The 23,455-nt window shown below is 42.8% G+C and overlaps 1 protein-coding gene across 1 annotated transcript in view; it reads right to left on the bottom strand.

Moving 5' to 3' along the window:
- AMMECR1 (AMMECR nuclear protein 1) overlaps positions 1–23,455 on the bottom strand; it is a 106,367-nt gene that overhangs the window by 68,803 nt on the left and 14,109 nt on the right. Inside the window, exon 3 of the mRNA XM_054075549.1 lies at positions 6,519–7,018. Coding sequence (XP_053931524.1) covers positions 6,519–7,018 — 500 coding nt within the window. The remainder of the gene's footprint in view (positions 1–6,518; positions 7,019–23,455) is intronic.

The following is a 23,455-nucleotide window of genomic DNA, read 5'->3' as shown; positions in this document are numbered from 1 at the left end:
GGTATGAGAACAATTAACTTCTGCAAAACTAGCATTGCAGTGAATCAGAGCGCTTATTACAACTTTGTGGCGACTGTTTTTTTCTGAAGAAACCAAACCAGGGTCCATCCTTAAGATTGCCTATGATGAGATCTTCTGTCATAACAGAAACTATGCTGTTTAGACATAAGAACAACTCACTAACATGAGCTTATGAAGAAAACAACCTCTCAAGTTATAGTTAACCTAACTTGGAGTTTGTCACAGCAATATTATCTCCATTCACAAATCATATCAGAAGAACCTACTGACAAATTTAAGTTTTTTCCAAAACCATGCAGTTTTATCCCTTTTCCTCCTCTGCCACACCAAGAAGCATTCACCAGCTCTGCTTTCAAATACAGTGGGAATTCCCTGCTGAGCACTGCCCATGCTAGCCAAAGTACACATTTTCTACTGCACTGTATTTTAAAAACATCTACCATGGAACGCCATTCTGAAAGAACCACCACTTCATAATCCAACATTTAATATTCAACAGTAACAACAGTGGTAGATCAGAAGAAAATCCTGAAGCTTACACAAAACCACGGCACACATGAAAACCAGAATGAAGTCAGGCAGACACACAGATAGAACAGAAAACTTCCCTGTCTGCCTGTTTCCTTGCTGTGTTTTTTGTTTTGCGACTGGTGTTGATCTTTAGCCATGACCAAGCAAACATTATAGCTGTTGTGTAATGTTACCGAGAGTGACAATAAACACAAATCATTGCTCTGCAACACAAGTAAGCCTCCATCACCACATAACTAAGTCCTGCAGAGGAACAGCAACAACTCAAGCTTCTGACATGAGGAATAGTAACATCAATAGGTACAGCTGAACTCTGGGTAGGAACTGAGGAAGAAGAATGGTGAGGTTTTTGAGACAATAAGAAGTTCATACTTCTGCAAGCTTCCAGGCAAAGTTAACAAAAATGCTTGTAAAGAAACATGTACCAAGGCAGGTAAGAGGTTGGGCACAAGGCTCCAACTTCAAACTTTACAATAAGTTATAGAGACTGAAACTGGAAGTTGAGCTGCAGCTAAGAAACAAGAAATTGAGAAAAGCATATAATTCTATGAACTTGTAAGCCACATTATTTTTATTTACATGTACATATCTACCATACCTACAGACAAGTCAATACTACTTCAATGCCTTAAAATAAAGCATCAGAAAGTAATGTAACATCTCGGAAAAAAAACTAGTTTGGGGAAGATTTAAAGCAATTTCAATCTAAACTACTGGCAAATCCCCACCACTAGCACCAACACACTGTCAAGACACAGTAACTAAGGCAAAAAAAATGGATAGCCAGTAACAGATTCTAGAACCACTTCTTCACTACAGGGTCAATTTACACTCAATAAGCAGACTCACAGCTTTCTCTGAGAGCGTGAAAACTAATGGGCACAAGATTAGTTAGCTCCATGTTTCTAAACAGTATTGAATTTAAACATCTCCATCCTTCACTAATGAAGAATTAAGGCAGTGTAGTACTGACACCCCACAGTCTTCTAGAACACGTGAACTAACAGATCTTAGACCAGAAAACACAATGAAATACAAAGGTCAGGCACAACAACACAGCAGTGTCTCTCTATCTCTGTCCTGTAGCCAAACGAAATGGTTGCTGCAAAATACTACAAGTCACCAATGAAGAAAGGAACTGACGGATTTCCACGCTAGGTCTTTAGGTCAAGACTGGGTATCACCTAAGAAAGTATTTTAATCCAGAGGCCTTCAATCACAGAAGATGGCATAGCCACACAGACTATTCCTGTGGCAAAGAACGTGGTTGCCAGCATCACTTCCATCTGAAGGCTGGAGTGTCCGCATGTGCACAGGGCAGGCACAGCAGGTACCACAGGTACGCGGATGAGCTGTATGCTCCATGTAACACCTCTGGCACAGTTACCCCTGTCAGATGAGGAGGATATGAGCAAGTCATCATCTAAGCATTTGACACATGGCACTCGTGGTAAAAACTTTCCCAAAAGCTCCTCAGACAGACGGGAAGCAGAGCACAGGCCTCATTAGCCATTCCAGCTGCAAAATCTTGTTCTTGGTTACCATGTGAAAGATGACGGGGCAGATCAAATGATTTGCCTTACAAATTGTGCCAAGTATTGGTGGTCATCACTAAAATAAACCTGCTCACTAGCAGGTGGCCTTCAGGAAGAGACTATAAGAAGAAAAAAACTGGTGAATGAGTTAACCTGCTGGATTGCCACACAATGTCTTCCCCACAAGGATGTCGACATCAAAATTAAGTAGACAGGCTGAAGAGCTTGAGGCAGACACTGTGCACAATCATAAACTCAGAAGGGCAATTCCTGTGTGCCAAAGAAAATCTTTATAGTGAACAAAAATGCAAGAATCTTGAAGAAAAAGGTCCTCCTCATTCCCTATTGCAAAGCTTCAACTGACCTCCTCTTTGCACTCACCCACCCCATGCTGTACACAACCTTCCGGCACACACTTGCACTTCAGCTCAAACACCTTCCTACTAGAAGAAAGCCAGTAGTGAGCAGTGTGAAACTTGAGCCCTTTTGCACTGGTGGGCAGCCCTTTTCCACTGCCACAATGAAAGGCAGGACATGTCTGTTTGAAACACGTTGTTTCCACCAATCAGAGAGGCATGCAACATGCTGCGCAAGACCAAACCAGTAAGGATGTAAAGGGATGCATGTTATTTGTCAGAAAGGTAAAAACAACCACAGGAAAAAAAGCCTAGTTTTCCTTTTCCTTAGATGAGTGAGGTAAAATGTTTTTACAACTCTTCCTGCATCATCTTCCAATTTATTTCTACTGCCACTTCTAAAAAAAAACTGGTTTTAATTAATTGCTGCATTCTAGAACTTCACTCAAATTGAGTTTCCAAGAACAGTATCTGAATGACACTTTGTCTAAGTAACATTTTTTGCCTGGGGCAGCAATTTTCAAACTTTGCATCAGCTTCTACACCTCCAGGATAATTTTACATTAGGGGGAAACGTACACTGCAGAACATACGCTGTGAAGAAGGAATGGGGTAGCTTAGACGGCAACTCAAAGTGAAGTGTAGAAGAAAGAGGTAGAAGAAGTGTAGAAGAAAGAGGTAGAAGAAAGCTGTACAATTAAGAAAGTGACAGAATAAAATGTTGGCAAGTCAGTGGAAGGCTATACAAGAAGAGGAAGCCTGTGGCTGGAAGGATTTGCCAAATGTGTTTTTACCACAACAGTGCTGGACAGGTTCAATATCTTCCAGCTGTCTTCTTTTGACCCCATGAGTCACTCTCTGCAACCCAATAGCTCCCTAGCAATACGCTCAACCAAAGCCCTGTATCTTGTGCTTTAGGAACTAGTCAGAGATATGAAAATGCCAACTATTTCATCCATGTACGGGCTGTGTTAGAGTCCAACACCCTCACTCTTTCAAAACACGCATTTTGTCTCATTCCTACTAATTGCTACTAATTTCCTTCCCTTCCATACTCTGCCACAAGGACCTGCCATGGTCCTCACCCTGCCATTAAAAAGTTACAAAAATCCAGAGATATCACAAGCAGGTTCTGTTCAAAAGACAACATATCAGAACCCCTTGTCCAAGTGATTCAGCCACCTGCTTTTCTTTGATCATGCCCAGTTTCATTGTTCAAAGGCCTGCAAGGAATGAGTCATGCTTGTGTGAGGATACCTGCTCACGGATCTTTCACTCTCCCTGTAATTAATGTAATTTAAAAAACATATTTCTAGAATTAACATAAACCCCTTATTTTGGACTACTACTCTTAGAACAGACATTGTGGTCTACAGACAAAAGTTCCAAAAGGATTCCAGGCAGAAAGCTGCAGCAACACATTCACTGAAAAACACCTGGGTTTTTTTGCTGTACAGGATGAAGCTCAGCTTCAAAGACAACATTCTATCTTTGTGAGCTACCCAGTTATTGATAAAACTGCCTGCAAATCTTTTGAATGCTAGAAGTCATGCTGCCTCTGAACACTTGGCAGAAGCAATTTATTCACCGACCTACAGTTCTACATGTAATACTGAAAAACTTTTTCAAAGTTGCTTTTCCAACCGCACAAACATAATCAGCTCACAAGGCTGCTGAAAGCAGCAGTTCTGCCATCTGTCTGCTTATTCCCACCTCACAGTTGTGCAGGCACAAGTGTTTGTGAAGCCATGCAATTTTCTAGAGGAAACCAATCTCTGTAAAAACTAACCAGGGAAAAAATAAAATTATGATTAGATCATTTCTCAATCTGTGCAACCGCGCATGCTGTCACAAGAAACGGTATCACTATTTCTAAAGGCAGTGCCATTTCCACAAGCCCGTTGATGCAGCAACTTTTCACCAGCTCTAGCAACTAAATAGGAAGCACACATAGGAATTATAGAAAAATACAATTAATTTTACTTAATGTGCTGTTGTGTTCTTGTTAAAGCAGGAAGTGGGAGGAGAAAGTTGAAGTGATCTTCTGGTTACTGAAAGGAATCAAAGTGCTTACTGGAAAACAGTTCAGCGGCAAGATCTCCATCCCTGCCTCAGTTTCCTCCACCACTAAAAACAGAGACAGTAGCACTAATCTGTTCAACAAATCATTCTGCAATATAATCAAATAAACATAACAGCAAGGTAATATTGCTACAGAGAGAGAGACAGAATTCAATTCTCTTACAGCAATGAAAGGGTGGAACTTCACAAAGCTGATGCTGTAACCTACAGCGTCTGGGATGGAGAACAGATAACAGGACAACGCAAAGCAAAATGGCTACTTGGAGCAGCAGTTCCTAAACAGTTGGTATCTACAAAAGAACAGACTGATGTACAAAAGACCTGGGTAAAGAAACTCACAGCGGAGTCTCCCTGCCCTCCTCTCATTACTGGTACTCCGATGTAATCACATAGGAGTTACGAAGAGCATATAGGGAAGACTTGCTGGGGTTGCAGGTTAAGTAGGAATCCACAGAGCTGGGTTGTCATGACAGCAGCTGCAAGTACGCAAGAGACATATAGATTCTGGGTGTTAGAATAGCAAGGGCTCCAAATACAATCATTAAGACACTACATTATGCTAAATACTGAGAAGCACACACTATATCTCATTAATGAAAACCGACCGCATGGTAACTGTTCACATTGGTGAGGGAGAACAAGGATCTAGAACACACGCTACAATTAGTATTCATTATGTAAAATATTGTTTCTCACAGATTTCATAGTTGTGCTATACATAAGAGCAAACAGACAACATGCACTCTGGTGGATCAACACACCGGAGTCTCAGCTGCAGCTTGGAAACTTAACACAAGAGCTCCATCCCATTTAAAAGCAAACTAAAACTGTGAAACTTGAATTTCAACAACCTCTTGCATTAACTCTGCATTCAAACAGACCTGGAGCGTGCAGTGACTGGGTAACTCATCCCAGCTGAGAGGAAGCAACTTCCTGTCAGAGGGAAGTTACTCCCTGCAGTGCCTGAACTCTATCTGCCACAGCACAGCTGTCTACCAGCGCAGCCAGGCTGCAGGTGCCCGCACGATGGGCAGTGCCATCCTGGCGGGTCACTTCCAAAGGTGGGAGGGCAGAGGCTTTGGGACACTGAACAAGAGCAGCCCAGGATGGGAACAAAGCAGGCCCTTGGTGGGCACTCTTGCAGGGAGGCTTGGGAGGTGGAGAAGGATTGGAGTAACAGGTGTGTATGTGATCAGTGCCCAACTCGGGGAATTTGATGTGGTAGATTACTCGGGATGTCTAACACCAGCTGAGCTTCAGGGGTTGTTACGAAGTGAGGACTGCACAGTCCGAGACCAGTGAAGTGTCAGGAACACCTGGTACACAGAACGTACAGGTCCCCAGCACTCACAAGACCAGACTCACAGGACTGGTCTCCTCCACCGGGCACTCACGGTCCAGCACAGGTGAAGAGGGGCCCGTGTGCACGCAGAGCACCTGGGCAGCACGAGGCTGCCCCGCCGAGCGCTCCCAGTGCAGGAACCAGTGCGGGAACCAGCACAGAACGGGCTGCCCGGGCGCTACTGAGCACTAGCTGGGCGTGGGGAGAGGACTCTGCCCGCGGGGCTGTGCGTGAAGCGCCCGCAGCCCTGTGTCCCCCGGGGAGATGGCACAAAGGTGGGCGGCGTGGGGCACGGGTGCGGGGCTGGGCGCTCTGCGGTAGGTGCGGGAGGGCGTGAGGGGCAGGGGCAGTGCGGGATGAGGGTGCGGGACAGGGGCAGTGCGGGGACATGCGAGGCAGGGCAGGGACGTTGCGGGGCAAGGGCAGTACGGGACAGGGTAGGAGCAGCGCAGGGCAGGGCTGAGACATTGTGGGGCAGGGACGGTGCGGGATAAGGGAAGTGCGGGGCAGGACCTGTGCGGGGACACGCGGGGCAGTGTGGGACAGGGCAGGGACGGTGCGGAATAGGGGAAGTGCGGGGCAGGGTAGGGACAGGGATGGGACAGTGCGGGGCAGGGTCGCGGGAGGGCAGGCGGCCCCGGCGATACTCACTAAGGGTCGTTGGTGAAGCGGGGGCTCCGCGGGGGCTGGTAGCCGTAGAGGTGACAGTAGAGCACGTCGAAGCAGAAGCAGCACATCTCGGCCGACACCACCATCTTCCTGCAGCCGGGCCCGGGCGAGGAGGACAGCAGCGAGGCGGCCGGCGGGGACAGGCCGGCGGGGCCCCCCCCGCAACCGGGCGGCGGCGAGAGGGCGCAGCCGCCCCCCGCCAGCGCCCCGAGCCCGTTCAGCCGGGGTCCCGCGGCCGGCGCCCCGGGGTCGCCTCCTCCCCCCGCCGCCGCCGCCCCGCCGCAGCGGGAGCCGCCACCTCCCGGGCCGGCGGAGCCCGAGGGAGGGGAGCTGGAGAGTTTCTGCTTCTTCACCCCGCAGCAGCCCGCCGCCATCTTGGAGCCGTCTCCCCCCACGCAGCGCTTCCGACCCATGGCGGGGGGGGGGGGGGGGCGGCCGGCCGGGGGACGTGCGCGCGCCCCGCCTCCCGCGGGCCGGGCCGCCTGCGCGGCGGGGAGGGGGCGGGGGGAGCTGCAGAGGGAGAGACACAGAGAGGGGTTAGAGCGGGGCAGGGCGGGCGCTGCCCCCGGCGGCCGTGCCGGAACCGAGCGGGGAGAATGAATGGGGACCGGCAGGAGAGGCGGCGAGAGAGGAGTTAAAGCGGCAGGGCAGCCCCCTGCCACCCCGCTCTTGAGATAAATAAGGGGGTAGAATGAATGAGGAGCGGGAGGAGGAAGATGGGGAATGGAGAGAGACAGAGCGGGGTTAAAGCGGCAGAGCAGGACAACCCCTGCCGCCCCGTTCGCTTTCCTCCCCCCCCCCGCGCTTTAAAGAAATAAATAAGGGGGCAGAATGAATGGGGAGGAGGGGGACGGAGACACGGGGAGAGCAGAGTTAAAGCGGCAGAGCAGCCCCCGCACCCCGTGCCACCCCCCTCGCCTTCTTCCCCCCCCCCCCCCGCCTTTTAAATAAATAAATGAATAAATAAGGGAGTAGAATGAATGGGGAGCGGGAGGAAGAGGAAGATGGAGCTGACGGGGGTGGAGGGGGAGAGGCAGGATTAAAGCGGCAGGGCAGCCCCGCGACCCCTGCTTTAAATAAAGAATTACGGGGGCAGAGGTGGAGGAACAGGCGGAAGGAGTGGGATTAAAGCGACCCTGGTGGCCTTCTTCTGCCCTCTCCCCCCGCCTTAAAATAAATAAATGAATAAATACGGGGGCAGAATGAATGGGGGACGGGAGGGAGGGGTTACAGAGAAAGGTGTTATAGCGGCAGGGCAGACCTCCACCCACCCCCTCCCCCCAATAAATACATAAAAGGGTAGAATGAATGAGGAGAGGAAGATGCTCGCCCGGCCACCCCCTCGCCTTTCCTCCTCTGCCTTCTGCCAGGGAAGGGGAGCAATTCCCCCCCCTACCCCGTGCTAAATAAATAAATAAAGGAATAAGTAAATAAATAAAGGGGGAGAATGAATGAGGAGAGGAAGATGAGGGTGGAAGACAGAGCTGCGTTAGAGCAGGTAAAGAAAGGAATGGGCAGAATGGATGAGGAGTGTGAGGGAGAGGAAGAAGAGACCAAGGGGCCAAGGGAGCAGCCTCTCCCCACCACATGCTCAGCCACCCCTCGCCTTTCACCCCTGGTGCTTTACAGGGAAGTGGAACAACTCCACCGCACGCGTGAAATACATGAATAAATAAATACGGGGCAGAATGAATGAGGAGTGGGAGGGAGATGGGGATGGAGAAGGAGAAGAAGAAGAAACAGAAACAGAAGGGGCAAGAGAGCAGTCTCTCCCCCTGTATGCTCAGCCACCCATCTCACCTCCCGCCCATGCCCCATGCTTTTTTTTTCTCCTTCTTTTTGCCAGGGAAGTGGAGCAACTCCACCCTGCGTGCCAAATAAATAAATAAATAAATGAAATAAAAATAAAAATAAACCCACAAGCCTCAGCTCCGCAGAAGCAAAGCCCTTGAGATGGTTAAAAACGCCCTGCTAAATAATTCAAGTGACCTGAGATGCCTTTCTCTTGGGAAGAGAAGGGAGGGTGAGCGAGGAGGTGGGGAGCGAGGGGCTATGTTGGGAGCCTGCAGCCGGTGCTTGGATGCACCTATTAAACGTGCAACTGTGAGGGCTAAAAGCCGTGGGCTTTATATTTCTATATCCCTTTTTTTTTTTTAATTACAGCTTTGGCAGTTACTTCACAGCCCACAAGCTCAGAGCGCAGGCCCTCAGCCACAGGGCAAGCTCCAAGACCTTGGGAGACCATGGCCCTTGGTGCCTTCAGCCCAGGCTTCCTCATGGCGAGACCACGAGCAATGGGAAGCCCAGAGGAAGAAGGATGTGTGAGTTCCAGCAGTGCTGTAGACTTCTAAAATTAAACTTACAGAGCTGCTCGGGTTGGAGGGGAAGCATGTTCTGTATTAGCCTCACATATCAATATATCTGTATTTATGGAGAGGCTTGCCAGCAGCTGTAAAGCACTTCAAAAGCTGCGTGTATGTATATTTAGAATATAACACCTCACCCGTCAGCGTTATGCAGCCGTCTCTGGCATGGGGTGTAACAGCTGTTTAACACAGAATAGCAATACTACCATATCGAGGAAGACAAGGGAGTGAGGACTGCCACTTGGAGTTAAACCAATATCCCAGGTTTAGAGAGACAGGCAGTCATTATCCAAGCTACAATGCAGTCTACAGAAAGTTTTCACAGTTGCAAACTACTTAGAGACGGTTTTACATTTCTTGTTGGAAATGGTTTCTCGGCATCGCTGTGGTCTTGATTTTGTCTGGATCTTGAATTATCGTGAATGTGAAGAGAAATTTTCCAGTTACTAGAGCTCTAATCCTAATGGGTTAAAAAGTCCTTTGAGGGCTTCTGCCCTAATACTGGTCTAAACTTCTCTTAGTCTGGCTGTGAAGCGTAGCCTGAGGCAAAACAGCTGCAGGGAGGAATGGCAAACAGAAAAGAGAAGAGCTAGTTGGTGTAAAGCAGTCTGTTCCAATTTTTAAAGTAATGTTTATGTTTGGAGCTGGAGAATAGTTGAGAAGGGAACCCAGTTCCCCATTCTCAAACAATTTTCAGGTTTCTTTCAAAACAGAGGCAGTGTTTTCCACTTAGGGGGTTCATTTGTTTAAAATCAGTTAGCAGTGACACCTTCTGTTGCTTTTGGGAAAATAGTTTCTCCAAGAATTGAATTCTGGCTTTTTCTAAGTTGGTTTTTTTTTTTTTTTAACATCCTACATTATTTAACAACGCCATTTGTCAAAATATCGAGTAATTTCTAAAGCTGGTGATACAGACAAACACAAATTGTTCCCTGCAGAGGGACAGACATTTTTAAGGCCCAGTATAAGTTTCAGAGGTAGGACTGATATCCTTCTGCAGTATCCAGACTATTGATAGTGCGCAGCGATCACTTTTTGATTAAATATTATATTGCGGTCATCCCTAAATGAAAGGGTAAACTAAATCTGTTACTTTTTCTACCTCTGCAGATATTTTTGCTGTATTCGCCTGTAGCTGTGCTCCTATTTTACCTCAGTGCAATGTAGTGTATACCAAATCTTTCTTTTGTAGAGACAAAAGGAAAACACAACTGTGGAGATTTTTGTTTAGTGGCATCAGGGAGACACAATTGTATCATCAAATATTTTTGCCCGTATCTTGAAGCGGAGAGGACTGCAGGCTTGCAAAATGCTTTTCATAACTCAGTGGAAAATCTCCTTATATTTGAAGAAGAGTTTATTCTTTGGATAGGATGGCTTCAGTGAACAGCAACATCTGTTTCATTGGCCCTTGGCTTCTGTCAAAGCTCAAGGACCTTTACATTTCTTATTACGAGGAACCCTGAATGCGTTCCGTTCCTTCATGTGTGTGGTACTTCTATATTTTGCTGACTTTAGCAGATTTTTTGCTATTGGTTGATGACTCTGCTGTGCCTCATATGCAGTCAAACATACTGAGTGACCTTTGTCTAAAACCCAAACTCTTTTACCAGTACAAATGGTACAATTTTCAGTACAGTAGTGCAATTAGATCAGTTTATTTTAGGTGTGACGTAACTTACCTTTATGACACCAGCTGTTTAGTGCTATTGCTCACCTCATATTCTATAGCCCCAGTGATTTTAGAATTTTGTTACAAGTGAGACGTTGAAATTAATTTTTTGATTAAAAATCACAACCCATGATTCTTGAAAAGAGCTGTTGAATAATTTATAATAAAAGCAGAATTGTTTGCAGAAAGATATTGCTCAGTGATTCAAAGCTGCTGCCCTTCTTAAAAAAATCAGGATGGTGCGTATCTGGGGGACATAGTATTATAACAGACGTGATCCAGCTCCTTTTCAATACGAGGTAAAATTTGCACTGACTGTAGTAGAAATCAGATTGCTCTCAAGCAGGCCAAAAGATGATCTATGTTCTCAGTATTTTACAATCTAATTACAAGACAAGAACAATCAGAACAAGGAAACAATGAGCCAAAATTGGCCTGCATCAGTAAGCAGCAGTGATATAATCCTTGCCTTATTAGTATAAATTCTTTTAATAGGCACTGTGACAGGTGAGGGATTTAAAAGACTACTTTAAATAGCACATTTAGACTGTGGTTCCATGTGCATTTCTGCAGTAATAGTAACGTTGGTTTTAAGTAGCTCTACCTCAGCTAATTGTTCTCTTTCCTGTCCCACCCATTCTGTTGTATTCATGCAGCTGTTTGTGCAGATGTGAGGCAGAAGATCAAGATGAAAAACAATTATTCTTTTCCCTCAATTATTTTTTCAGCTAAATCAGTTTTCCAGTCTGGTTTATCAGAGGGCTGCACAAAAATCTGTGCTGGACGATTGGAGTGGCTGTACAAAATTGAGAGTTAGTAGCCCGGGGCAGCTTAAACAACACTGGTGAAAAATGAGAAGATGCAGCCTAAAATGGCATTGCATTCGAACTATTTATGGAGTTTGAATTTATGTTTGAGTTTTAAATAATAGTTGAAGAAAGCCAGTTGAGGAAAGATATGAGAGATATGGAGTGCATAAAGGGCCTTGAAAGCGAAGGGAAGTGGTTTATGCTTGAGACTGTGGAAAAGTCAGAGCTAGGGAATGACAGAAAGGGAAACGGAAAGCCCTCTTTTCAAAATATATAATTTTCCACTTTCTTAGAACTCAAGGAAACATCATACCATAGTTAATGCTGTAAAAACTAAACTCTGAAAATTGAACAGTAAAACAGCTGGCATCTCCATGAAGCTGTTAATTATTATTCTAGAGAAGAGTCTGTACTTACGTCTCCCAAAATTTAAAGGTTAAGTTCTACTTCCCATCACAATGATCTTTTTTGGATGGGCCTGCCACAAAAACTGCAAGATTTACATGCTGAGAATTCCTTTGGTCTGAGAAGTTGCCAGCCGTTGTGGAGAGACTCTAGACAACTTTTCCCTTTGCCTGCAGCCTACAAGGTGGTGTGAGTGTAGCTGGGAAGAAAGTGGGTTTGCCTGTATTACTTTCTCACATTATTACTAAACTGGTCTATCACACTGTTGAGGCTCACGTGTGTTTTCCTCTGTGTATTCTGCGTAGACAGAATAGTTACTGTGTTCAGTACTCTCCCTGTCTGTGTTCCCAGGAGAAATTAGATGCGTCTTTGAATCTAGGCCAGAAAGTGTGCACAAAATCCCATAAACTTAATGGAAGTTAACTTGCACATGTCTGAGAACAGTAATTGTTCCTACCAGTTAGAGGCTACATCCTGCTATTGTTCCATATATCGAGCCCCTATTGAAGTCTCTTCTAAAAAATCTTGTACAAAAAGTCATCTCAGGATGTGATACCAGCCAGCAGACAAAAGGTCCTCACGTGTTGTGTTACTGGAATTCTGGGCCTGTTTCATATTTTAAGCTGCATTATAATTTCACCATACTGTATATCCAATCTGTGTTATTTTAAAATTAACATTGTTTTACAGGCATTTTTCACTCTTACACAAATTTAGGGTTTGGTCCTGTTAAACCATCTGTGCTTGGAACTTTCACTACAAAACCGGGCATCAGCTTGTTTAAAGTAAAACACCACAAAACACCTAAAACAAACAAAAAAAACCCTACAAAATGAACCCCCCAAACCAAACCAAACAAACAAACAAAATTAAAAACCCCACCATATGTTCTAAAATGTTATTTATCAAACTGAGTGTCTGGGACTGGAAGATTTTCTAACTAGAGAGAAAAACATTACATGTGTTGATGGTGTCAGAGAAGTTCTTTAATGAAAAACCTAATGATCAAAGAACCTGCAGAAATGAAAGATGGGGCTAGTAGTAGCCTTTCAATGGAATTCTTTTTTTATTTAATTCTGTGAGCTGGAATGCTCCTCAAATATGAGTGTATTTTTCCATGGTAGAATGATAAAAGAGAATGTAGCATACGTAGCTATATTCTCAGTATAAATTCACCATGGTTTCACTGAGGTCAGCGGAGCTACTGTGATTTATATTAGCTGATACGTTAATAACAAGCCTTAGGACATATATTTTGACATGGCTGTTTGTAGTTGGTCTCCTTCACAAAATGTTTTCAGCTATTGTAGAGCAACCATATGTGTTGATAGCATTTCTCATTTTTGAAGAGTCTAAAGTGCGAGTTTTAAGTAAATAACCGAATGATATATAGGTGTCTGTTTATCCAGTGCAGTCATACGGCCGCCCCTAATGAAACCTAGAAACGATCTAATAGGACACAAGAATTGAGATATATTAGGGAGAAACATCATCATTAACTTCCAAACGAATGAGTAAATTAGAAGGATAGAATGCAATTGCTGAGAACTAAAATCTGATCAGGACGGCATGATTACACACCTGTTTGTTTCCAAGAATTGCACTAAATCTTTAACAGTCCCAAGCGGTCAGCACTTGATTTTATATCTCACCTAAAAACATCAAAATGAAACTTTAATGTAAATCTAGTTAGTACAAGGAGCAGAAATTTCAGAAAAGGGGAATGTTAGCAGTGTTAATTGATTTTTAACATTGTTAATTGATTGAAATGACAGACCGCTCTCATGTACAGAAGCTGATGGGCATAAATTTTGATCTTCCTTTTGATGTAAGGCTATGTTGAAGTTCCTTTTTCAGATGTTATTTAATTTTCTTGCAAAATTATTTAATTTCTTCTGCCTGGTGCTTTTGAAACCTTTTTGCACGTTATCTAGCTTTTGGTGTGAAGGAGTTCCACCTCCATTCCTCTAATGGCCAGTTCTCAGCTTGGGTTCATGCTCCCTTGCTCTGGTATTTTACACTGTTCAGATAGCACTGAAGCTGTCATCTCTCTATTTCTTTCAGAGAAATGAGATCTACTGTTCTTTTCTCCAAAGACAGAAGAACTTTTTTCTTTAATCTCTGTGAGCAGCAAAAAATCAGTGAATCCCTCTGCTTGCCCTTTACTTTTCTCAGTTCTATAAAAGAACCTGTTAATCTTAACACGGGCAAGAACCGCTTCCATTGTTCCAGATGGGAACATCTAATCACTTTATATTGGATGTTTTTAGTCACACTGCACAAAATATTTTGGCCATTGTTTTAAAAGAATGTTCATTAGCTGCAGCAGACTACTGCGGCTTATGAAAATATGCATGTCAGTCATAAGTATTTCTCCTTCTTCAGTATTGTAACCTATTATTTATTGAATGTATTTTTTCCTTTTCCCCTAGAAGTATGAGCATTCTTTATACTCAATGGCTAAGTTAGTCGACCTCATATCTTCCAGTGCTTCTGACCTGTACATGTCGCCCTGAATGTCATGTCGATCCTCCTTTCTGTGACTGGTTTTATAAAAGCACCATTTATGTCACTTCGTTGCACTTGTCCTTCTCTTTTTCTGTGCAAAGGAAAAACTGACGAATGCCAGTGTTTTGCCATAAAGGTGCTGGTGCTCCAGTGCTATCAGCCTGTAGCTGCTAAAAGCACTAAATACATTGTCTTAAAAGAGCCTAGAGATATAAATAGAATGTTAATTAATAGCAGATGTTATCCTTTGTGGCAAAAAGCCAGGAGAGCTCCAGCAAAACCTTTCTCATTGCAGTCGTTACATTCCTCATTGGTGATCGGTGAGTGCAGCCCCAGTACAGCTGATCCTCAGGGCACCTCAGAGACACCTCTCCCCCTCATCCCTATCTGCTTTCACATATTTGCTCCTGCAGGTTCTTCTCTTTTATTTTCTTTTGTGTGTGAGAGCAAAAGCTCACATGCACCACATCCATAACCCTTTCTTGTGTCCATAAGTCTTTAGAGGACACTGGTGAGCCTGAACCCCGAGCGCTGCGAGGTTCTGAATAAAGTTGCGTCTGCGGTAACTGGTAGCGCTCAGTACCTCACTTAATCATAGTTAGTTATTCATAGTTTTATTGCTTCCTTTCTGTAGAATTCGTGTTCTCCAGCATATTTTCTAATGTACTTTCTATTTCAAAAGTCAGTTCTCCTTTCAGACATTTATAAATCAAATTACCCCAATGAAGTCAACAGAATTTTGCCATTACAGAATGATGAGTTCAAAATCAGGCCTTTTAAACCTGCAGGTTCCATTGTAAATTGATGGATTATTCGTCTGTTCCTACGTCTCCTGAGCTATCCTCTGCTTTCAAGGAAAGTGATATTTATATAGATACATGTCCATGCACACACAAATTCCATTAAACAAAGATATATGTCTTCTCATTCTTCTTATCTCCCGCATTTGTATTCTCACTCTAGGGAAGGGCCTTCAGGCTGCCTGCTGCTGGTGATATTTTTTGTCACAGTTATTTAATGTATCAAATGAATATGTTACATTCATTTTGAATAAAAAGCAGCTGATAAAGGTGCGAGCTTCAACAAAGTTTCACCCATACTTCACTTCTTGGCATAGTAGTGTTAGCCCTTCTGTGCACCCTTCTTTTCATTCACTATTTCCCACATTCCTGTTTTAACATTATCTGTATAACTCAGTCTCTCCATCTGACACTGCAGCAATTAAAGAAAGACCTTTTGTTTTTAACATGATCATTATTTACATAAAGTAAAAAATATTGTGAAAGCGTAAAGTAAATAGTAGTTCTTCAACTATGAAATAAGTCATAGCATTCAGGAAGCACTGCTGCTGATTATGTTTTCCTGCTAACCATTATAAAATGTGAAGTTGTGGTCTTTAACATATAGAAATATCTGTCATTGTCAGGACTCACATCTGAACTTTGGTTTGCATGCTTGTTTTTCTCAATGTTTTTTTCATGGTTAATATTCTAATAACCTACTGACTGCAGAGATTGCACAGGGGTAATATACTTTGATTTAAACACTGTACATTTGATTTGAGGAAATGACCATTTCCACGCAGAAAAAAGTATTTGAGATAATCTTTAACATCAAAAACATAACCTTCTGTTAACTTCAACTGAAAAAAAAATGAAAACCTTTTCTTGTGCATTTTAAAGTAAAACTATAAGTTTATTAATGTAGTGGTTCCAATTAAAAAAGGGATTCTGGGTTTATTACCATATTCCTTGAAATTGCATCTTTATAATAATTCCTTCATTTTGACTGGGATTTTTAAAAAAAACATATCGGGACTGGAGGAGTCAGTGTGACTTGAGGAGAAGCCTTGTACAGCATGTCAGGTGTAAGGAATTGTTGCTAAAATACCCCAGGGCTCTCGTTTCATGATGTAAGTCCTCACCACTAACTTTCAGTTTAGATTAGGGATTTAGAAGAAATTTTAAAATAATTTAATAAAGAAACTCTATGTATTTAACACTCTGAAAAAAAACCCCAAACAAATCAAAGTCTGAATTCTCTCTTTTTCTATTGCTTATTTTGTGTTGGTTTTCACAGGTCAAAGTCTCACTCTCCAGTGTCATCACATTCAAATCCTGTGGTGACTGTAAGTATCTCACCTCTAAATTTTCTGTTGCAGTAGAACAGCTCCATGAAAACTGTTGCGATCACCTCATGCCTACTGAAAATGTGTCTTTCAAGGAACTATCATTGGACATTATGTACTGTGGTACAGTTTGTCTGGTTGTGTTAAGTGTATGTAGTTCCAGCATGTATACTTATAGCATAACGCATCTACATTTTTAAATACTAGCTCATGACAATCCCATTCATTGCCTTTTAAATGGAAGCCTCACAGTTTATCAAATCTACTTATAGCGGCTTCTAAAGGTACCCTTACTTTAAACATAGTTCTTTATCTGGTTAAATCGGAACTGAAGGTTTTCAAAGAAAAATACTACATTTGCCCTGTGATGGACAATTAACAAGCGTTACATGTTCAGAGTAAAAAATGGAGATCATTTTATTTTATGAGTCCACTAACTAATAGTGAATTAGAATAAAACTGCTGTAGGAACACATTTGACATTCACATGAATAACAGATGAGTTCATTATGATACCCTGCTTATAAAAAGAATGGCAAATGAATTCATAATTATTAAGCATTTAAAAATAACACATTCCCCCAAAAGATACAATTCTGCATTAAAAACCCGGCTGCAGTTCAGCTGCAGGGCTTTCAAGGACCTGAAATGAAGCGGTAGCACAGCATATAGCTGAAGCTGAATGACAAACAGATGATTTGGTCATTTGCCACATTCTTTAACTGCTTGGTAGCCAAAGTAATGAAGATTCTTATTTTATTTAATGCATTTGAACTAATTCTGCAATTTCTAGATTAATCTTCCTTCCAAAGTGGGGAATACAGATTAGACACATGGTGTGTTAAAGGATTATTCTTGGTGTATGTATAAGGAAGAGGATTGCAGCACATATGGCTACTGACATGCACTCATGTTATAAGTGCCTGGGGGCATCTCATTTGAAATATATATTAGAGTTTAATTTTGTAGGGACTTTTAGTTGATGTATGTCTGGTCGTAAATACAACAAATACTATTCAGGGCAGTTATTTTGCTAAAAGTGACATTCTCAAATAACTTGGCAAGCTGTCACATTAGCATAGCGCTGACAGCCTGGCAGGAGACAGTCCTGTGAATTGTAGCCTCTGCCCAGTGGTGACACAAAGAGCACACGGGTCCCAAAGGTTGCTTTGTCTGCCTGACAGCAAAGGAAGTGGGAGATGCTGAGAAGAAAGTCTGGAGAATGACATAGAGGACTTGCAGAGGAGGAGAAAGAGGATAAGGAAAATCCTGTTCTTTGAACAATCTGCACGAAGGACATAAACAGAGATCAGGAGTAGATAAAATTAAGATAGTTCTAAATGCTGTCAGCATTTAAAGACATGCTGAATTCTTGCCTCCCCAAATCTTACGTGTGGTCTTGGTAGCCTTTATGAAGGTCGAGTGAAGAAGAATGGGATTTTCTGTATGAAATCTGACCTCATGGGTAGCCCTCTTTTGTTATCCAAGGAAGAGAGAAATAATGCCACATGTGAGTTCTCTATTCCTTTTCCCAGCACAGAGGTAAGGAGATGTAAGAAAGACCTTGTGTGCACACAGATTTAACAGTCACATTGCTACCATGTTTTCCAAGTTCCCTTCTCCTTAGCAGCAGCCCAGGCTCTAATGCAGCTAAGTTGCCATTAACTATGCTGTCATGCAAATATCAGGAGGAAAAGAAGCTGTGTCAAATGTTATTGCATTTGTATTTTGCTCGGAGGTCTGAAGCTGCAGCCCATCCTGAGGCGGACTCCATGACCGACGTAGGCTGTGTGCTTGAGAGAAAGGGCTGTCAAAAGAGAAAAGAGCAGAGTAGGGAGGAAGCAGAAAAGGAAGGGTTTCAGGATTGTGGAGGGTGAGAGCCATGCTGTACAGTCATGAAAAGGGTCATGAAAACTGTAAATGTATTAGACAAAACAGAGTTCTGTAACATAATAGTACACTTTTCTAGTCCTACTTGTCTACTTGTCACTACTAGAGAAAAAGAAATCAGAATATCAGAAAAGCCATTTGTGCTATACAGAGTTCATGGAAGTATTTAAGAAACTGTTAGATGGAGATAAAATTATTTATTTCTGCTTTGGAACAAGATAAAATTATTTATTTCTGCTTTGGAACAAGAATCATCAGATGAGCTTTGCAAGTTGCATAGCTGCCAGTGAAGGGATATGATTTATACACTGCTGGACTGCATTACTTTTAATTTTTAAAGTCTGTTAGCACTATCTGATTGAACTTCTGACTTGATCTGGGTGGGTAGAGTTTGGCTGTATGTCCAGACAACGAGGACTGAGCTGATGCTACAGAGGGAGGTAAAAAAATGCCCAAACCTAAATCCAATAAATAAAAACTAATTATGTGTTAGGGAAACTAACTCTTTCCTGAGTCCTGTGGATTGCTGGCTGACGTATGTGGTTTGATTACAATTATTGCCTTAATGCAGAGTTTATATTCTTATGGGCCTCATGAGGACAATGCCGGCAAGCTGTTCGATGCATGAAGTGAGTGGTATGAACCGTGGTATCCATACACTCACAGATTCTAAGACCGAGGAGATAATAATAGCCATTCATGCTAGCTGTCCATCCACTTTCCCCACCCTGAAAAATAAATTAAAAGTATGGATGTTTGTTTGGGTTTTTTTTGCAAAGCTGATTATTAATGCATTTCTTATGAAAATTTTAATGTTTCTGTTATGAAACATTTAACATCTGTCAGAAAGATAGTTATGTGTTCATACAGCTGGTAATATTACAATGTATTTATCATTGTCAGTATTTGAGGTAATTGTTACCATATACAAGTGCACAAGAAGAGAAATGCTGTGGTAGCTATCCAGCTGATAACAATGGAAAACATATGTACTTTCTACTTATGGAAATCTGATGGCATTATCTCACTATGACCTGAAGGATCACCCAGTTCCAACCCCCTGCCACGGGCAGGGACACCTCCCACTGGCTCAGGCTGCCCAAGGCCCATCCAACCTGGCCTGGAACCCCTCCAGGGATGGGGCAGCCACAGCTTCCCTGGGCAACCTGGGCCAGGGCCTCACCACTCTCATGGTGAAGAAATTCCTCCTTATATTTAGTCTAAATCTGCCCCTCTCCAGTTTATACCCATTGCCCCTCGTCCTATCACTACAAGCCTTTGTAAATAGTTCCTCCCCAGCTTTCTTGTAGCCCCTTCAGATACTGGAAGGTCACTATAAGATCTCCTCTGAGCCTTCTCTTCTCAGGCTGAACAACCCAAACTCTCTCAGCCTGTCCTTGTGTGGGAGGTGCTCCAGCCCTCGGATCATCCTTTTAGCCTCCTCTGGACCCGTTCCAACAGCTTCATCTCCTTCTTGAGGATTCCAGAACTGGACACAATACTCCAGATGAGGTCTCACAAGAGAGGAATAGAGGGGCAGACCTTGCCCTGCTGGCCACGCTTCTTTTGATGCAGCCCCAGATACAGTTGGTTTTTGGGCTGTGAGTGCACATTGCCGGCGCACGTTGAGCTTCTCACCAACCAGCCCCCCAAGTCCTTCTCTGCAGGGCTGCTCTCAATCGCATCATCCCCCATCGTGTATTGAAACCGTGTATTGTACTGACCGTGTATTGTACTGACCCAGATGTAAGACCTTGCCCTTGGTCTCATTGAACCTCAATGTTTGCTTTTAATTTACTGGGTACAGCAGGTTGGGCTGTTGCATCGCCCTTCTGTGGAAAAAGGGAATCCACTCCACAAAGCTTGTAGAAAGCTGTATATTAGTTACTCTTGACAAAATCAGACAACTGTGGTCACTAAGATCGCGTTTGGAAAATTAGGAAAAGGAAAATGGTAGAAAGGAATTAATACTTGGAATGGGCAAGTCCTGACTAAGAGAATCAGAGGAGCAGCCATCTCTGAAAAGGAAGGGCAAAATTCATACAAGATTTACTTTATTTTTTAAAGGAAACAACGTTTTGAGGAAATTTGAATAATTTAAATCAGGATTAAGGTCTTGGCTTCAGAATGTGCTTACGATGAGACAAGTGTTAATCTGGATCACCTCAATTTGTGATAAGTTGTCTTGCAACAGATAGCAAAACATGTTTGTTCTAAATCTGATAAAACAATAATTATAGAAAGTAAAGGCAATTGGCAGTGATTGAAATACTAATAATACACTGCATTTCAAACATTTGTTTAAAGTGACCCTAGCCTATTATTTTACTGCTAGAGAACAAACCTCTCTCAAATTTGATTTGTCTACCATTGCAATGCTCTGGTAGTATACACTACCCAAATTAAAGCTGATTGCTAATAATTTATTCACCAGAAGGTTTGCTATTATCAGCTTTGTTTATGTAAAATGGAGATTAAAAAATAGTTTTCTTTCTTGCAGACTGCTGTGCAAATTTCATCTACTGTTATTAAATGTCATTATCTCATAGGAATGATATGAGATCCCTCTCATCATGGGGAAAAAAAGACAGGCAAATATAATACAGGACTCAAAAATCTTTTGGAATTTATTTGGCAGAACACGGTATGTGTTAGATCTGTAATATATGTCATAATCTTGCTGTTCTACTTCCAAGTAATGTTGCCATAAAAATTCATGCCAAGAAGGGAATAAAGCTTGTGAGTGTAGTATGTATATACCACATATTTAGCAGAAATCATTCCTAGAATTCTTTCATTCTTTTTCAGTTTTTTTTCATTTTTGCCTTACTCCATCTTATGTCCCAGTGCCTTTTGCTGTTCTCATTGAGAATGTCATGAACTCAGAGATAGGTTCATTAGGAAAACATATATATCCACTGCATCTCTACATTTGTATTAAATAATGTCAAATCACATCTTAGCTCTTGTGAAGATGTGCTCTCTGAAATTTCAAAGAGATTAGGGTATGCGAGTTGGTCTAAGAACTATTCCTTTTAGCTACTATTTTGCTAATTATCTTTTTTATCACATCTCACTGATTCTCAATTCTATTTGTTTCAAAGGATGAGAGGGTCTCATAAAATAAGTAGTATTTTTACTAAGAAAATAGAAAAGAAGAAAAAAGATAAAAATTCTCATTGTAAAGTTCTTGATGGCCTCTGGATCTGCCTTTCCTTTTCCAGAGTGTTGTCCTTTTGTGGTTCTAGGGAATGCACAGCATGCTACTCACAGCCACCAGACAAGATGAGGAGAATCCAATTAGTTTCTTACTCTCTGTAATTTAGGAATTATATTCACTAGATGATTAAAATTCAGCTATATGCATCATTATGTTTATTAACATACAAATGCATTTCAATTTCTTATTTATGAGCTTGCACATCACTGCTTGTTCACCAGTGGGACAGGAAAATGTAGTTTTATGTTAGTTTATAATGAATTCATTCTTGCTTGCTAGCACTGGAAATGTGGTGCAAGAGAATTAAAATCAAAGTAATTTATTTTAGTAGACTGCTTGGAAACATTTGCTCTGTGTTCCTTTTTCTTCCAGCAGCTTTTTGTTGATTTTCCTTCTCTAGACATGAAAATTAAATGGAGAGGTTTAATGTTTTAGATCATGTTCTTTTGGACAACTGGATACACACTTCTTTCTCCCTGTTAAAAAAATCAGTAAACACACTGCCATTTTTCAAAGGGAAAAATCTTGATGAAATAGTCATTCCTCTTTCAGAGGTAATGTCACAATTCTGGGATTTTATGTTTGTTTCCTTGTTATTCTGCAGAGATAGTTGGTTAGAGTTTTATCCAAGGATTTTTGAAATCAATGGAAAGGTCACGGGCTTTGGATTGAGGTCTCAGGGGTGGAAGAATGTATTCTTCCCTGTGTCAGAGCCTGCCCAAAAAGAACAGAGAAGGATTCCAGGTGTTGGAACGTGTCCAGAGAAGGGCCATGAAGATGATCTGAGGGCTCAAGCAACTCTGCTATGAGGACAGGCTGTGAGAGAGTTGGGGTTGTTCAGCCTGGAGAGGAGAAGGCTCCGAGGAGAACTTATAGCGACCTTCCAGTACCTGAAGGGGCTACAAGAAAGCTGGAGAGGGACTGTTCACAAAGGCTTGTGGTGATAGGATGAGGTGGAATGGCTATAAACTGGAAAGGGGCAGATTTAGACTGGACATAAGGAGGAATATCTTCCCAATGACAGTGGTGAGGCACTGGCACAGGTTGCCCAGGGAAGTTGGAGGACGGCTGGGACAAAGTGATCATGAGATGGTAGGGTTTTCAGTTCTAGGTGGGATAAAGAAGGGGATTAGCAAAACAGTCACATTCAACTTCCAGAGGGCAGACTTTGGACTGTTCAAAAGGTTGGTTGGCAAAGTCCCACGGGAGACAGCCCTTAAGGGCAAGGGAGCCCACAAGGGCTGGGTGCTCTTAAAAAACGAAATCGTAGCAGCTCAGGAGCAAGCCATCCCTATGTTCCAGAAAAGGAGCCGGTGGGGGGAAAAGCCAGCTTGGTTGAGCAGGGAGATTTTGGGATGCAACAAAAAGAAGAGGAATATCTATGATCTTTGGAAGAAGGGACAGGTGTCTTAGGTGGACTACAGGGAGGAAGTGAGATCGTGCAGGGAAAAAGTCAGGAGGGCTGAGGCCCAACTAGAAATCAAATTGGCTAAATCTGTGAAAGATAATAAAAAAATCTTTCTATAAATACATTAACTAAAAAAGGAGGGCTAGGGAGAATATTCAGTCCCTATTGGATGCAGAAGGAATAACAGTGACAGGGGATAAGGACAAGGCTGAGGTACTTAATGCCTTCTTTGCCTCAGTCTTTAATAGTAAGGAAAGTTGTTCCCTCTGTGTACGAACCCAGGAGTTAAGAGGAGCAGAATGAGGCTCCCATGATCCAAGAGGAGGCGGTTAGAGACTTGCTTGCCCAGCTAGACACCCACAAGTCTATGGGGCCGGATGGGATCCACCCAAGAGTATTGAAGGAGCTGGCAGATGTCCTTTCCAAACCCCTTTCCATCATCTTCCAGCGGTCCTGGCTGACTGGGGAAGTTCCACTAGACTGGAGGCTGGCTGATGTTGTGCCCATCTACAA

Source organism: Cuculus canorus, chromosome 10 (assembly GCF_017976375.1).
Source record: "Cuculus canorus isolate bCucCan1 chromosome 10, bCucCan1.pri, whole genome shotgun sequence".
NCBI classification, from domain to species: domain Eukaryota; kingdom Metazoa; phylum Chordata; class Aves; order Cuculiformes; family Cuculidae; genus Cuculus; species Cuculus canorus.
This window is presented reverse-complemented; position numbering and strand designations above follow the sequence as displayed.